The 14422-nt window shown below is 48.2% G+C and overlaps 1 protein-coding gene across 2 annotated transcripts in view; it reads left to right on the top strand.

Moving 5' to 3' along the window:
• Nucleotides 1-13265, top strand: part of LOC135259783 (DENN domain-containing protein 5B-like) — a 32542-nt gene extending 19277 nt beyond the window's left edge. The window contains exons 4-21 of one of the 2 annotated variants that reach the window (XM_064344519.1): nt 4-191; nt 2017-2520; nt 2858-3089; nt 3480-3630; nt 3896-3986; nt 4611-4742; nt 5258-5410; nt 6080-6158; nt 6262-6337; nt 7002-7130; nt 7361-7482; nt 8399-8544; nt 8812-8930; nt 9122-9309; nt 10123-10205; nt 10485-10611; nt 11674-11848; nt 12071-13265. In XM_064344519.1, coding sequence (XP_064200589.1) covers nt 4-191; nt 2017-2520; nt 2858-3089; nt 3480-3630; nt 3896-3986; nt 4611-4742; nt 5258-5410; nt 6080-6158; nt 6262-6337; nt 7002-7130; nt 7361-7482; nt 8399-8544; nt 8812-8930; nt 9122-9309; nt 10123-10205; nt 10485-10611; nt 11674-11848; nt 12071-12254 — 2879 coding nt within the window. In that variant the 3' untranslated portion in view covers nt 12255-13265. Of the gene's footprint in view, nt 1-3; nt 192-2016; nt 2521-2857; nt 3090-3479; nt 3631-3892; nt 3987-4610; nt 4743-5257; nt 5411-6079; nt 6159-6261; nt 6338-7001; nt 7131-7360; nt 7483-8398; nt 8545-8811; nt 8931-9121; nt 9310-10122; nt 10206-10484; nt 10612-11673; nt 11849-12070 lie in introns of both variants that reach the window. The other variant, XM_064344518.1, reaches the window with a different exon arrangement.
• The last annotated feature ends 1157 nt before the right edge of the window (nt 13266-14422 follow it).

The raw sequence follows: 14422 nt of genomic DNA, 5'->3' as shown, positions 1-14422 counted from the left end.
CAGATTACCAGTGCTTGGTGACGGTTGCCGAGGCGATCACCTCGCTGCTGTTCCCCTTCCAGTGGCAGCACGCGTACGTGCCCATCCTGCCCGCCTCGCTGCGCCACTTCCTGGACGCGCCCGTCCCCTACCTCATGGGCCTGCCGGGCACCGAGGGGGCCGACCGGTCCAAACTGCAGCTGCCCCAGGAGGTACCGAACCGGGAACCCCGCAGCTCGAACCCGAGCTCGGCGCGGTCTCCGTCTCTCGCTCTCTCTTCGTGTCTGAGAAACGGGACTCCGGGGGATGGGTCAATTCCACCTTAACAGTCCATTCGGAAAATTTTTTACCCAAACTCAGTTACTGAATTCGAACAGGCCCGGACCGTTCGACGGGGACGCTTTCAGTTGAATTTAAATGCGCTCCCCGCGTTCCCGCTCGCTCGTGTCCTGTCTGTTGCGTTTCGGGAAATCCTGCCCTGCTCACTCTGAGATGAACAGCGGCTTTAAACGCGGGCCTCGTCCTCCCGCCATTTCTTAGCGCTCTCAGAGAAAAAAGAAAAAAAAACGCGCAATGAAACAGACTTCAGTCGGGAGAAACACGCTTCCGAATGATGCCTCTGTACACGCCTCTCCCGTGCACAGAGGAGATAAGATTCTAACAAGCCCCAGAATTCTAACAAGCTCCTGAAACATCCGCCCACAGGAAACCCTAATCCCCCACAGTTTCACACAAATGTTAATTATCCACCCGGGTTTCTCTCGGGCGCCGGTGTGGGGGTACGGTTTCCCAAGAGCCTCTTTCCTCCAAATCCAATTTTCCAGCTGATTTTTTTTTTTTACCCACCCTCGAGCACTTGTGCTGAATTATAATTTCCAAAATAACTCTTTGAAGTATGGCTGGCCTGCAGCTGAATTAATCGGAGAGTTGCATAAAAACATTGCAGGTTGCAACATTACATGGTTGAGTTTTTTTTTTCCAAAATAAAAAAGAAATGTTGAATATGTAAGGTACTATTATGTCTTGTTACTTCTATCCAGATGTATGCTTGTGTGGAGCTCAAATCAGGTGGATCTAGCTCACATGCACACACACACACACACACTCACACACAGGCTGTGTGTGCGGAACCAAGCTCATACATCTTATGCCACACACTCCATCAGGCTCAGAATGCGGGAGGCTGACAGACTGTCAGGCTCCAGAGTGACCGCAATTTCAGCCAAATCTCATCATGATTTGTGCTCTAGTGGCTGAAAGGGGGGTGAAATAGCCTGACCCCAAGATGGCAGGCTGACAAAATCTTTTTTCTATTCTATTATCCTGTACATTTTCCAGGAGTGTGCGGATATGATTCTCAGTGTTGAATATTTACTCTTCTATAGCTTGGCTATGCAATAGTCTATATGAATGAATTTTTCACCATCTACAGAATTAATGTATACCATATCTACCTTCCATGAAGTCTGCAACAATAAAACTGATATTTCCTCTTCTTAGAACTATGCTCCATAAAACTATATTAATTAATAATATAGTGTTTTTATAATTAAGAGGAGGGGGGGGACATGATAGACAAGAGAGGAAAAAATGGTCATTTTATCCTTCTCATTCAGTACTGCGACACTTAGTAGCCCAGTGCATTACAGCTCATTAAATATCTTTGGCCTCCAGACTGCATGCAGGGTTCTAACACACGGCAGAGTTTTATAAATATCAGAAACGCTCTTCGCACTTCATTTTGCCCACTTGAGCGAAGTGCCTGCGTGAGATCACTCGTTCGCAATCAGCAGCGACGCTCAGCCAGCCCAGCCAATGCCGGTCCCCTGCTGCTTCTTGCTAGCGGGGAAGCACAAAGCAGCCTTCGGAAAGAGCAGCAACGTCTGCTCGTTATTTCAGCTCCGCTCCTGCTAGCCTTAGGCGTCCTGTTTTAAAATGTTAAGTTGCTATCTCTGCGAGTTTCCCTTTTCTCATTAAATGCAAAGCCGTAAAAGAACAACAGCGGTTCGCTGATGATTTCGGTTTGTTCCGCTCCAGGCCAACCTGTGTTTTGTGGACCTGGACAACCGCTGCGTCGAGCTCCCCGAGGATTTCCCACAATTCCCCAACAAGACGGAATTAATCCAGGAGCTGACCGAGGTGCTGCGGAGTTTCGGGGTGTCTGCGGAGGGGGGCGTGGCCGGCAGCCCCTCCCCCAGCCCCGCCCCCGCTCGCCTGAAGAGCCAGGCCCTGCAGGAGCTGCTGGAGGACGGGCGGAACGGGAACCTGGGCAGCGAGGCCCTGGCGGCCCTGGAGAGGCTGCAGGCCCTGGCCCTCCGCACCGGCGTCGCCGTGGAGACGGCGGGGCGGGCTGGCCGGGATGGCCACGCCCCCGGTCAGGAGCAGGAGCTACTGGACACCAGGCTCAATGTGCAGTTGAGGGAAGTGTTTGCCAGCCAGTTCGTCGCCGTGTTCGCCAACTACGAAGCCTTCGTCATCCAGAGCGCCCACGACCTGGAGTCCTGGATGGCCAACCGAGATCAGATGCAGAACTTTGACAAGGTGAGACTGGACACACACACACATGCACACACACACCACACACACACACACACACACACAGGGACAGGCCTGCAGTGAGTGCATTGGTCAATGCCTTCTTTTTGTACACATTGGGGTTGCCCATTCTTTGTCTGGAGGTTTTCCAGGCAAAATCTTTTTTTTCTCTGAGAAGAAAGAAGATTCTGCAGAGATAAACATGTCATAAACAGTGCAAAAGTGATTCTTTACAGCAGCTTTATTCTTGGGTTGTGTTAGACATGATCCTGTAGTGATGCTTTATTCATGGGTTGTGTTACAGAGATGAATCTGTGTGTTTTTTTCTTTGGTTGTGCTTTAGACCTCCTTCCTGTGGGACCAGCCTGAGCCCTACCTCCCGTTCCTGTCCCGCTTCATTGAGACGCAGATGTTCGCCACCCTCATCGAAAATAAGATCATGTCCCATTGGGAGGAGAAGGATCCGCTGCTGAGTGTGTTTGACGCCCGTGTGGAGAAGTTCCGCCTCTACAACGCCCGTGCACCAAATCTGCAGTCTTCCCACTACCAAAGGTGCTCCACCATCCGGGAGTCAGGTGGGTAGCCACCCTTCAGCCACGCCCCTTCGTGAATATTCATAACACTCCAGAAAATCAGAACACAGGCATGAATTCAGCAATTCAACACAGACGGAACTCTCAGTGTAAAGAATATAAAGCTGACAGTCTGGTCGGTTTGTAGAGCATCTGCAGTTACTTACAGTGTATTCAGACTGAACGTAGAGTTTGAGCTACTGCTGTGATGCAGTTCTAACTGTGCGTTTCCTGTGCAAAGGGTTCTGCACCTGTGTCAGGTGATCATACCAGCGCACACTCAGACATACACGGGCTCTCATAGAGAGTGACTGCAGGCAGCAGTGACACAGTTTCCAATGCAATTCTGCATGTTGTGGTGATGATGTAGTGCTGTCACCCACCCCACTCCAGCCCAGGCCATAGAGCAGAGGCTCCTGAAGATCGACCACACGGCCATCCACCCCCACCTGCTGGACATGAAGATCGGACAGGGCAAATACGATCAAGGCTTCTTCCCCAACCTGCAGGCTGATGTCCTGGCCACCGGCCCAGTCAACAGCAAGTGAGTATCTGAGTCTGCCTCACCCCATAGCCAATAGCAAGTTAGTATCTGTGTCTGCCTCACCCCACAGCCAATAGCAAGTGAACACCTCTGTCTGCCTTACCCCACATCCAATAGGAGCAACTAGTGAGTATCTGTGTCTGCCCCACCCCCTGTCAATAGGAAGTGATAAACTGTGCATCCTCACAGGTATGTGTGTGTCTATGTGTGTGCGTGTGCATGCGTGCGTGTTTGTGTGTGTGTGTGTGTGTGTGTGACTCAGCAGGTGGTCAGGTCGTTCAGCTGCAGCCCAGCGCCGGATGGACTGTCACAGACAGCACACCGAGCACCTGGGACCCGAAAACGGTGTCAAAGAGGTACCCCTTTCCCTCCTCCCCCACACGTCCTACTCGCTCCCCACACACTGGCACCTCTTCCTCTTCCCTAAAACACTATCCTTTACCCCAGGTTATACACTTTACATTCAAATGCCAACCCTTCTATATGCTCATCAGATACTCAGCTGCTGTGTTCCATCCTCCCTGTTTCTTAAATACAAGAGAGATTCTGGGGCTGTATTACAGTACTGAACAGCCACAGTTCTGTACTGCACTTGAAGATGAACCAAATTGGAATGCTCAGCTCAATGTCAGGAAAACAGAGCTAAACTTTAATTCTCACTCTCACCTAACCCCCCCCCCCCATAAATGCACACACTGTGTCCTGAATCAGGACTGAGAAAAAAGCCCACAGGGGCTCCTGAAATTCATCTCAATTCAGTATGAAAATAATGTTATTGTTATTATTCAGTTTGGTAAGAGGCTTTCAATTCATTTCTTGAATGAACTGGATAAAAATTGGTCTGACGTGCTCTCACACGCATTCAAATATCAGCTTGTGAGATGTGGCTGTATGCTGCTCCAATTGAAGTGCATGCAGGGGGTGTGACCTGATGTTATGGGCGGGGTTAATGTCTGTCTCTCTTGGGGCTCCTCCAATAGAAGTACATGCAGGAAGCCCGGAGCCAGGGGAAGCACCAGTGGCAGCCCAGGTTATCTGACATGTCCCCCGCCCTGCTCGCCCAGACCAACTGCAAATTTGTGGAGGGGCTTCTGAAGGAGTGTCGCATGAAGGTGAGGTATCCCAGAAGCCAGGACCCAACAAACCACGCCACAGACAGCCAGTACACAACACATCACGCCACAGACAGCCAGGACCCAACACCGCACCCCAAAAACAGCCAGGACCTAACACAGCACCCCAGAAATAGCCAGGACCCACACAGCACCCCAAAAACAACTTGGACCCAACACAGCACCCCAAAGATAGCCAGGACCTAACACAACACCGCAAAAACAGCCTGGACCCAAAAAATCCTTACTGATGCACAGAAGGTAGTGCACATTTAGAGTACAGCCTCTTTAGAATACAGACCCCATATCAGCTCTGTGCACAGAACACAGGTAATGCCTCAGTGTGTTCAACAATGTTTATAAAAATTAAGCAGCTTACGAATCAGAATCAGGTAAATAACAATGAATGATAATGAGGTTGTAGAGACAGGTGGAGACAGGTGGGTAGTGCCTGGTGGGCAAAGGTGGTGATAGGTGGGTACAGGTGGTAAGAGGTGGTGCTGTTCCTGTTCTAGACTAAGCGCATGCTGGTGGAGAAGATGGAGAGCAGGCTGGTGGAACTGGGCCACGGGGAGGTCAGCCTGACAGGTGTGGAGGAGGATACACTGATCGCCAACCTCTGTGACCTTCTTGAGCGCATCTGGAGCCACGGCCTGCAGTTCAAACAGGTAAACACAGCTGCGGCTCAAACAGGTAAACACAGCTGAAGCTCAAACAGGTAAACACAGCTGAAGCTCAAACAGGTAAACACAGCTGCGGCTCAAACAGGTAAACACAGCTGCGGCTCAAACAGGTAAACACAGCTGCAGCTCAAACAGGTAAACATGCAGTTCAGCATAGCAGCTCAAACAGGTAAACACAGCTGAACCTCAAACAGATAATTACAGCTGCAGTTCAAACAGGTAAACGCAGCTGAACCTGAAGCAGGTAAACACAGCTGAACCTCAAACAGATAATTACAGCTGGACCACAAACAGGTAAACACAGCTGAATCTCAAACTGGTAAACACAGCTGCAGCTCAAACAGGTAAACACAGCTGAAGCTCAAACCGGTAAACACAGCTGCGGCTCAAACCGGTAAACACACCTGCGGCTCAAACAGGTAAACACACCTGCAGTTCAAACAGGTAACCAGCTACCAAAGGTAAACAAGCTGCTCAAACAGCATAATGCAGCTGCAGTCAAACTGGTAAACACAGAGCTGAATGCCTCAAAAACGTCCACCTCTCATGGGTAACACACGCTGCAGCTCAAACCGGTAATTGCTGTGTGTAGGTTTCTATCTTGTGCAAAGGCAGACACTGGAGCATGTGTGTTATGATATTTCTCCTGTTCAGGGAAAGTCTGCCCTCTGGTCACACTTGCTCCTCTACCAGAAGAGAGAGGAGAATCTGGAGCTGCAGGCCTCATCACCAGGTGAGCTTTTAAGTTGTTTCATAGTTTTAAAGTCCGTTTCTTGCAGTTTTTCAGCATGCCTGAGGCCAACTGAGATGTGTCTTTTCTGCTCTCCCTCCTGCAGTGTCACCAGACAGACTGAAGTCTGAGTGGGGCGGGGCCATGCCACCCTTGGGCGTGTCTCTGACACAGGATATGAGGTACATGACCACTCCCCTTCTTACCTCTACGGATGGCAGGAGTCGTGCTGTGAATGGCCACTGTGTGATGAATAGGACCAATGAGATGGCAGCATAGTGTAGGAGTTGGGAAACTGCTCTTTATATCTCAGACGAGGCCTTGAGCTTCATTTGTAGCAAGTTCAGCGTTCATGCAGCTGTGTAGCTGGGTGCAGTTAAGCTGTGTAAAATCTCTCTGGGTAATGCGTCAGCTAAGCTGAGAAACATAAATGTTTAAATAAATGAGGTTGTTGGCAGGGTGAGCTGGCACCCAGGATATCCTGCTCTGGTCCCCCGTTGCCGTGGTCACCCAGCTGTAGCCTGCTTACTGCTGCAATGGATCAGCTCTGTGATTAATGGCTTCTCCGAGGAATTCCCCCCTGTAGCTCAGAGCCAAGTTTGCCCTCTGTCCTGCTACTCACTCAGCAATCTCCGTTTACCGTCCTCACTGCGGCCAATCAGTAGCTTCTGCCCGCACCTGGGGCAGGTGGTCATTTTGCATGCCACCGCTGATTGGTGCAGAGAGGTCACTCTTCTCTGCCCTTGTGACCGGCCCCAGACCCTCTGCTCCTATAACAGAGGACATTCCACACGCAGACCCATCCATCGTAGTGCAGCTCAACATGCGACTCTTTGTCTCTCTCAGACACATACAGAGCATGACTGAGATAAGGACGGAGGTGGGTCGAACCCGGGCCTGGATCCGTTTGTCACTGGAGAAGAAGCTGCTGTCACAGCACCTAAAACAGCTGCTGAGCGACCAGGAATTAACCAAGTAAGAGAACACACGCACTCACAGTCACGCACACACACGCACACACACATGTACATGCACACACACACACACACACACACATACACATGCATGCACACAACACATACACTTATGTCTACTGTATTTGTGTGTGTGTGTGTGTGCACATGCATGTACATGCGTGTGTGCCTGTGTGTTTGTGTCCCAGTGCATGTGTGTGTGTGTGTACTATAACGTTTGTCATCCTGCAGGAAGTTGTATAAACGATATGCATTCCTGCGGTGTGAAGAAGAAAAGGAGCAGTTCCTGTTCCACCTGCTCTCTCTCAATGCCGTTGACTACTTCTGCTTCACCAGCGCCTTCACCACCATCAGTGAGTCTGCAGGCTGACCGCAGCCACACCCATCAAGACACAACCACAAACACACCTGACAGACACGACCACAACCACTCCTGTCAGACACAACCACAACCACACTTGTCAGGCACAACCACAGCTATGTTTCACCTGTCAAACATGAGCAGACCTCAGGTCTCTGCTGAGCAGGCATTGCTGAGTACAGCTGATGTAAATGAGGCAAAAAGACTAGTCCAAAAAAAGATTAGAAGTGGTAGGCATCACTTTGACTCCTTTAATTATGTTCCTGGATATTAACATGACATTAAGTGCTTGTTTGTTTGATATTTCCCTTTGAGATGCTAATTAAGATAGACCAGGTGATATATGTGATAAATTGCAGGTTTATCGTTAATAAAAAATGGTGCAGCAGTCACCTTATGACAGATTAAAAATATCAGGCTGAATTATTCAGTGTGTAGTTGCATTGAAATGATGCCAGAAAATTTCCTCACTTACCCGCTACAGAAAAAAAAACTAAATCAGCTTCAAAAAGCCTCTGGTCTCTGAAACTAGCAAGAGAGCGTGCTAATGCTACCTCCCACAGTGGTAGGGAGTGCTGCTATCCGACCACACCGTCAGCTTATCAACATCACACATTATCAGCATATTTTCTATATTAAAACTATGCAAGTTGCTCTGGATAAGAGTGTCTGCCAAATGCCTGTAGTGCAATGTAATGCATATGCTCTCAGGAAGTAGAGAGGCTGCCTGGTTGCTGGATGGTGATGTATAGTGGTTAACACTGATGGTCTGTTAGTGTTTAACACTAATGGTCTGTTAGTGTTTAACACTGATGGGCTGTTAGTGTTTAACACTGACAAGCTCTTATTGTTCAACACTGCTGGGCTGCTAGTGTTTAGCTCTCTGCTGGTCTGTTTTGTCCCTGTAGTGATTCCGTACCGGGCAGTCATCATTCCCATTAAGAAGCTGAGTAATTCCATGACCACATCCAACCCCTGGGTGTGTGTTTCGGGTGAGCTGGGCGACTCGGGCGTCATGCAGACCCCCAAGAATGTTCTGGAGATGAACTTTGAGGTGAGTGAAGCCCCAGCTAGCACATCACAGAATATAATGTCTTACCAATGTTTTAGCATCACTGCAAAGTTACACAGATGAAGATGTTGAGAGAACATTTTGAGGACATTGTGATGGCATCCTATGCTAATAGGCCAGATTTCCATCTTGCTCTCTTCACAGAATGTTCCCGTGGTTGATTTATGTACCACGGTCATCATATGAACTATTCGAATAAAAATAGTCTCACACACACCCACACACATGCATTTCTCCTCTGTGTTTCAGTGCCAGAACCTGGGCCAGCTCAGTACAGTGCAGCTGGGACACGATAACTCTGGGTTGCTGACCAAGTGGCTGGTGGACTGTGTGATGGTGCGGAACGAGATTACAGGACACACATACAGGTAACAGAACTGCAGATACACACAGTCAGGTAAGAGACCAATAGATATACATACAGGTAAGAGTCCTGTAGAGGACACACAAACAGGTAAGAGGTAAGAGTGGATACACACATACAGCCAGCTTCATAGTCAGACACCTGAAAACCACATGTAAAGAAATTAACTGCCTCCTCCCTCCACCCCCCACCAAGATTCCCCTGTGGTCGCTGGTTGGGTAAGGGTGTGGATGATGGCAGCCTGGAGCGGATTCTGATTGGTGAACTGGTCGCACCATGTGGAGAGGAAGAGGCGGGGAAGCCATGCCGGACTCCGCCCCTTCAACGCTCACCTTCCCAGACCCAGCACATCGGCATCGCCGCGCTAACCAGCCGAGCCAATAGTAAGCCTGGCACCAAACTACACCACACCGGGCTGCACCTCACACCAAACTACACCACACCGGGCTGCACCTCACACCAAACCACACCACACCGGGCTGTACCTCACACCAAACTACACCACACCGGGCTGCACCTCACACCAAACCGGGCTGCACCTCACACCAAACCACACCACACCGGGCTGCACCTCACACCAAACCACACCACACCGGGCTGTACCTCACACCAAACTACAACACACCGGGCTGCACCTCACACCAAACCGGGCTGCACCTCACACCAAACCACACCACACCGGGCTGTACCTCACACCAAACCACACCACACCGGGCTGTACCTCACACCAAGCCACACCACACCGGGCTGTACCTCACACCAAACCACACCACACCGGGCTGTACCTCACACCAAACTACACCACACCGGGCTGTACCTCACAACAAACTACACCACACCGGGCTGTACCTCACACCAAACTACACCACACCGGACTTTACCTCACACCAAACTACACCACACCGGGCTGTACCTCACAACAAACCACACCACACCGGGCTGTACCTCTCAACAAACCACACCACACCTGGCTCCACCTCTCACTAAATCACACCACACCTTGCTGCACCTTTCACCAAACCACAACACACCTGAGTGTACCTGTCATCAAATCACACTAAACCTGGCTCCACCTCTCACTAAATCACACCACACCTGTCACTCCCAAGATTCAGGTTTATGCCTGTGTTTCAGAATGTATTTTTGGGTTATTTAGTGATTACCACCTCACTTTAACACCTTCCGCTTCTTCACAGAGCCAAACGTTGCTCAGATCCAGGAGGCAATCGAGAAGGCAGTGAATAGCATCATCACACACTTCCAGAAGTCTGAGAAAGAGGTGTGTGTGTGTGTGTAATTCCATATATGAGCATGCTAACCAACTACTGCATTTACACAGAGTTCTCTGCGTAAATACATTACTTCCTGTTATAGGTGCATAATGTATTTTACATGGTAAAAGCATTGTGGTCATGTGACAATCAGGGCAGAGATTGATTGGAAAGCACTGTGCACTCAGAATAGCAGGCATTGAAGATGGTGGGGTAAATATTTAAATAGCCATTATATTGTATGTGATATTAATACTGTCTCTTACGCTGTGTGCCCCACCCTGCAGAGGGGCAGTCTGACGGTCCTTCTTTGCGGAGAGAATGGCCTGGTGTGTGCACTGGAGCAGTTCTTCCACCATGGCTTCAGATCCACTCGTCTGTTCCAAAAGAATGCCTTCATATGGGACTTTGTGGGTGAGTAGTCCATAATATTAATAATAATAATAATAATAATAATAATAATAATAATAATAATAAATGGCACTTGTGGTGAGACATCACTGTGTTATTGCGCAGCAGTGACTCCTGCTGGTCAGTCGGACTCCCACACTCCGCCTGCACTAGCTGCATATGCATCTTCCTCTGACTCAGTGTCTATGCGAGTTTAACTAGACTACTGAGTGAAAAAGAGGCAGCTGACATCTGTTTCAGAGGACAGCGTGTGCTTGTCTGCACTGTCCCAAATTGATAGAGCAGGCTGACCTTGGTGTATAAATACATTCTGGCCTTCCTAACTGGTAGTGAATATGGGCAAAATAAATAAAAAAAACCCCACTTATATATTGTACTAAAAATGAAAAGGTGTGTCAAAACAGCTGTCAGCTGTTAAACCAAAATAATTTACATTCAGGAATAAAAACAAAAATATTGTACTTAAAAAGTAGTCGTTTGGATGGCAGTTCAGAATGATTATTGACTGTTTTCCACTTTAATGTGGCACTTTAAATGTGACAGTGATGGTCATGGTTCTGAGTTATGATGTATTAAACAGGCAGGTTTGTGAGGATTTGTGTAGATAGAACAGAAGTTAGCTTTGTGTCTCCATTACGTTTTTGTGTCTGAATAGCATTTGAGTGTCTCGCACTTACAGTATTTCATTTCAGCTGGCTCCCTCTAGTGGAGAAATAAAAACTGTTGTATCAAACGTTGTATCACTGTTGTATAAAACGAACTACAAACCTTTGAATCCCTATGTTCTGAAAACGTTTTAGCAGGTCTCTCTCCTGTGGCAAACTGCATTTTAAATTTCCATAATTGCAAGAACACAAATGATAATAAAACACATTTTAAAAAGAAAGCTTATTTAAAAAACAGTGAATAAAGCGGAAACAGCCAGCGGCACATGCTATCCTCCCTCCTTCTCAGCTAATAGGTCTCCTTCCAGCTAGTAGGAGCATTAGCATATCTCCCTTTGATTTTGGGGAAGTGCAGGGCTCTAGGTTCTGTGTGCCCATGTATCCCTTTCCACCCCGACAGAGAAGGCCATGGCATACCTGGACTCAGCTGATCAAATGGGTGACCTGCAGGAGGCCCCCAAACCCCTGGGGCTCACCTGCGAAACCTTTTTCCGCTACGTTAGTGCCATCAACGCCACGCCCAGGAACATCGGGAAGGATGGAAAGTTCCAGCTGCTGGTTTGCTTGGGAGCCAGGTGAGTAAATGCACCTGTACCTCTATTACACATTTATCACACATATATCTACACATATCACACACACCTCACTGCATGCTATTTACTGCTGGAAACTACAACTTGGAAGGCGACTGATTCATTTTATAAACTGGAGATTCCAAACTGTCCCAGATGGTCCTGCATATGATGTGAAATGAATAGGCATCTGACCTTTGCCCTCTTGCCCTGCTGTGTTTACAGAGACCGGCTGTTGCCTCACTGGCTCCCCCTGTTGGCGGAGTCCCCATTCACCGAGTCCATGTACAGGGAGAACGCCCTCCTTCGCGACCGAGCCACAGTGAGCACGCTCATCAACGTCCTGCACACGCTCCACGACTTCCCCATTACCCTGGAGACCTCCTTCGTCAAGGGCATTGACCTATAGCCGCCGAGGATTCTGGGAAACGTTGTCTCGCTGCCCCCTGAAGAGTCAGACACGCAGACCATTGTTGGGGGCTGTGTGACTAATACACGGGGGAAGACTGAGTGACTTTCTGCATCCTAAGCATTGAACCAGAGAAAAGTCCTGGAACTCCTGTTCAAAGATGGCTGCCACGTTTGCCATTTTGTACTCAATGAGAATTAGCACCAAGCTTATAAAATTAGAGAAACTGGACATTTTCCCTGTGATGGCTGTGTATACCTGCCCCTTCCCTGAACCCCAGTAGTGTTAGGCTGTTGTGCCCGAGATGTTCAGACCCCTGAAAGAGAACGTGTACTTGTCATGTGATTTAACATTAAGCAGCTAGCACTGCTATGACATGCTTCTGTTACACAGTATACTGAGAAAAAGGAGTGGAAAATGGGGGAGGGAGGGATGGATGAAAGGAGCCAGAGACACTGTTGGTGACCCCCATCATCTCTGTAGCACACTGGATCCCCTGGATTGGCTGTTTTCTGCACTGCACTGTCTGTGATTGGCTGTGCTGGACTGGAGGGTCAGGGACCTTAAGGGGTCTGGGTGGGGTGGGAATAGGAGTGGACCCCCTAATCAAAAGGATGTCCCAACCGAATGGGGGACAAACCGATACTTTTTTGCTTTTCCAGAGTCATACTTTCTCTCCCTCCATCCTAACCCCCTCCCCAGTGGCTATACTAGCACTCCTGTGATTATTTTTGTGTTGGAGGCTGGATACTTCCTGGGGGATTTGCCTTTTAAGTTGTCATTGGTACCATCAATGTGATTGTAGTCCTGGCTTGGGCTCCCCAACACCTCCTCCAAAAAAAAAACATCCGGTCCCCATAGTGTCCAGTGCTGATGGACTCTGAACTCTCACCTGTATGTACATTATATATCTGATGTCTCCTGATCCCTGAAGGAAGCTATAAGAAGGCTACTGTACTCTGCTGTATGTGTGCCAATAATATCTAATAAAGGCTTCTGGGTTTCCAAGCAGTTTACATCCATTCTCCCCGTGAGTAAAGTGTGGGAGACACGGCAGCAATAACGACCACCTCATTAGGTCCTCTCCTGCTGGCGCTCGAGGCTGCGCCGAAACCAGCATTCATTCTAACCCGCATCTAATTAACCTACATGTGCAGCAAATACGTATTTCTAAAACATAGAAATAATCCTGATAAATTCATTTTCTTTAGGTTCCGTTACTGCCCGTTTCTGTCCGTTTGGTGATGATACCGATAAATTATGGGACAGGCCTGACCGAGGAAGATGAGTTATGCGGGAATACATGGTGGACGTGTGTAAACTGAGTGTTAACTCATTCTCTTGCATCAGGGTGATGGAGGTGGTGGTTTCAGACATACTTCTTTTTTATTGCGAATCAAAAATTCCATTAAGATAAGGTACTAGTGTATAGCTCTTCAGTTCAAATAAAACTCTTTCACTGCTGCAATGACAATGTTAGTGTTCTGCTTATTGATATAATTTACTGTCACTTACAATATGCAATTTTGATACTATTTCAAGAGGAGGTATATTATTTTTTTAATGGATGCTTTTCCATACAAGTGTGTGTGTGTGATGACCTCAAATCAAAGTGGGCGAAATTGAATCGGTTCAGTTCAAGTCGACGCTTTACACAAATACCGACATCGTCTGTGGAGGACTTGGAGTGTAAACACCTGCTTCAGGTATAGAGTCAGATTCAGATAATCATTTTCAATGCCAGATGCACTAACAGCACTAAAATCTTAATTTTGAGTTCATATAATTCACCCAAGGCTTACGAATAGCTTCTACTCCTCACGTCACTCGTGTCCGACTGGTCACTGCAACTCATGCCTCTGTGAGCCATACGGCACGATCCGGGAGTTCTCACATCGGTGGCATTGCCGCCCCTGTTTTACTGTACGAGACTAGACATATTTGAATGTGCCTCCAATGGGCAGGCGCTAAAACACTGATGGGGTTAAAATGTCTGAATATTGCTACAAATAAAAATCGTGAACCGTCGTGAAAGTCTTTGCATCTACCGCGCAACGTAACTCTCATCAGAAAGGCGATAACTTATTGTACGTGCGCCTAAATTATACGCATTAAATAGCTAAACGCGGACTACGTGTTCAGTATATGAGCCCATGCATGCATGACTG

Source organism: Anguilla rostrata, chromosome 7 (assembly GCF_018555375.3).
Source record: "Anguilla rostrata isolate EN2019 chromosome 7, ASM1855537v3, whole genome shotgun sequence".
Lineage (NCBI taxonomy): Eukaryota > Metazoa > Chordata > Actinopteri > Anguilliformes > Anguillidae > Anguilla > Anguilla rostrata.
The sequence above is the reverse complement of the archived record's forward strand: the minus strand, read 5'-3'. Positions and strand labels throughout refer to the sequence as shown.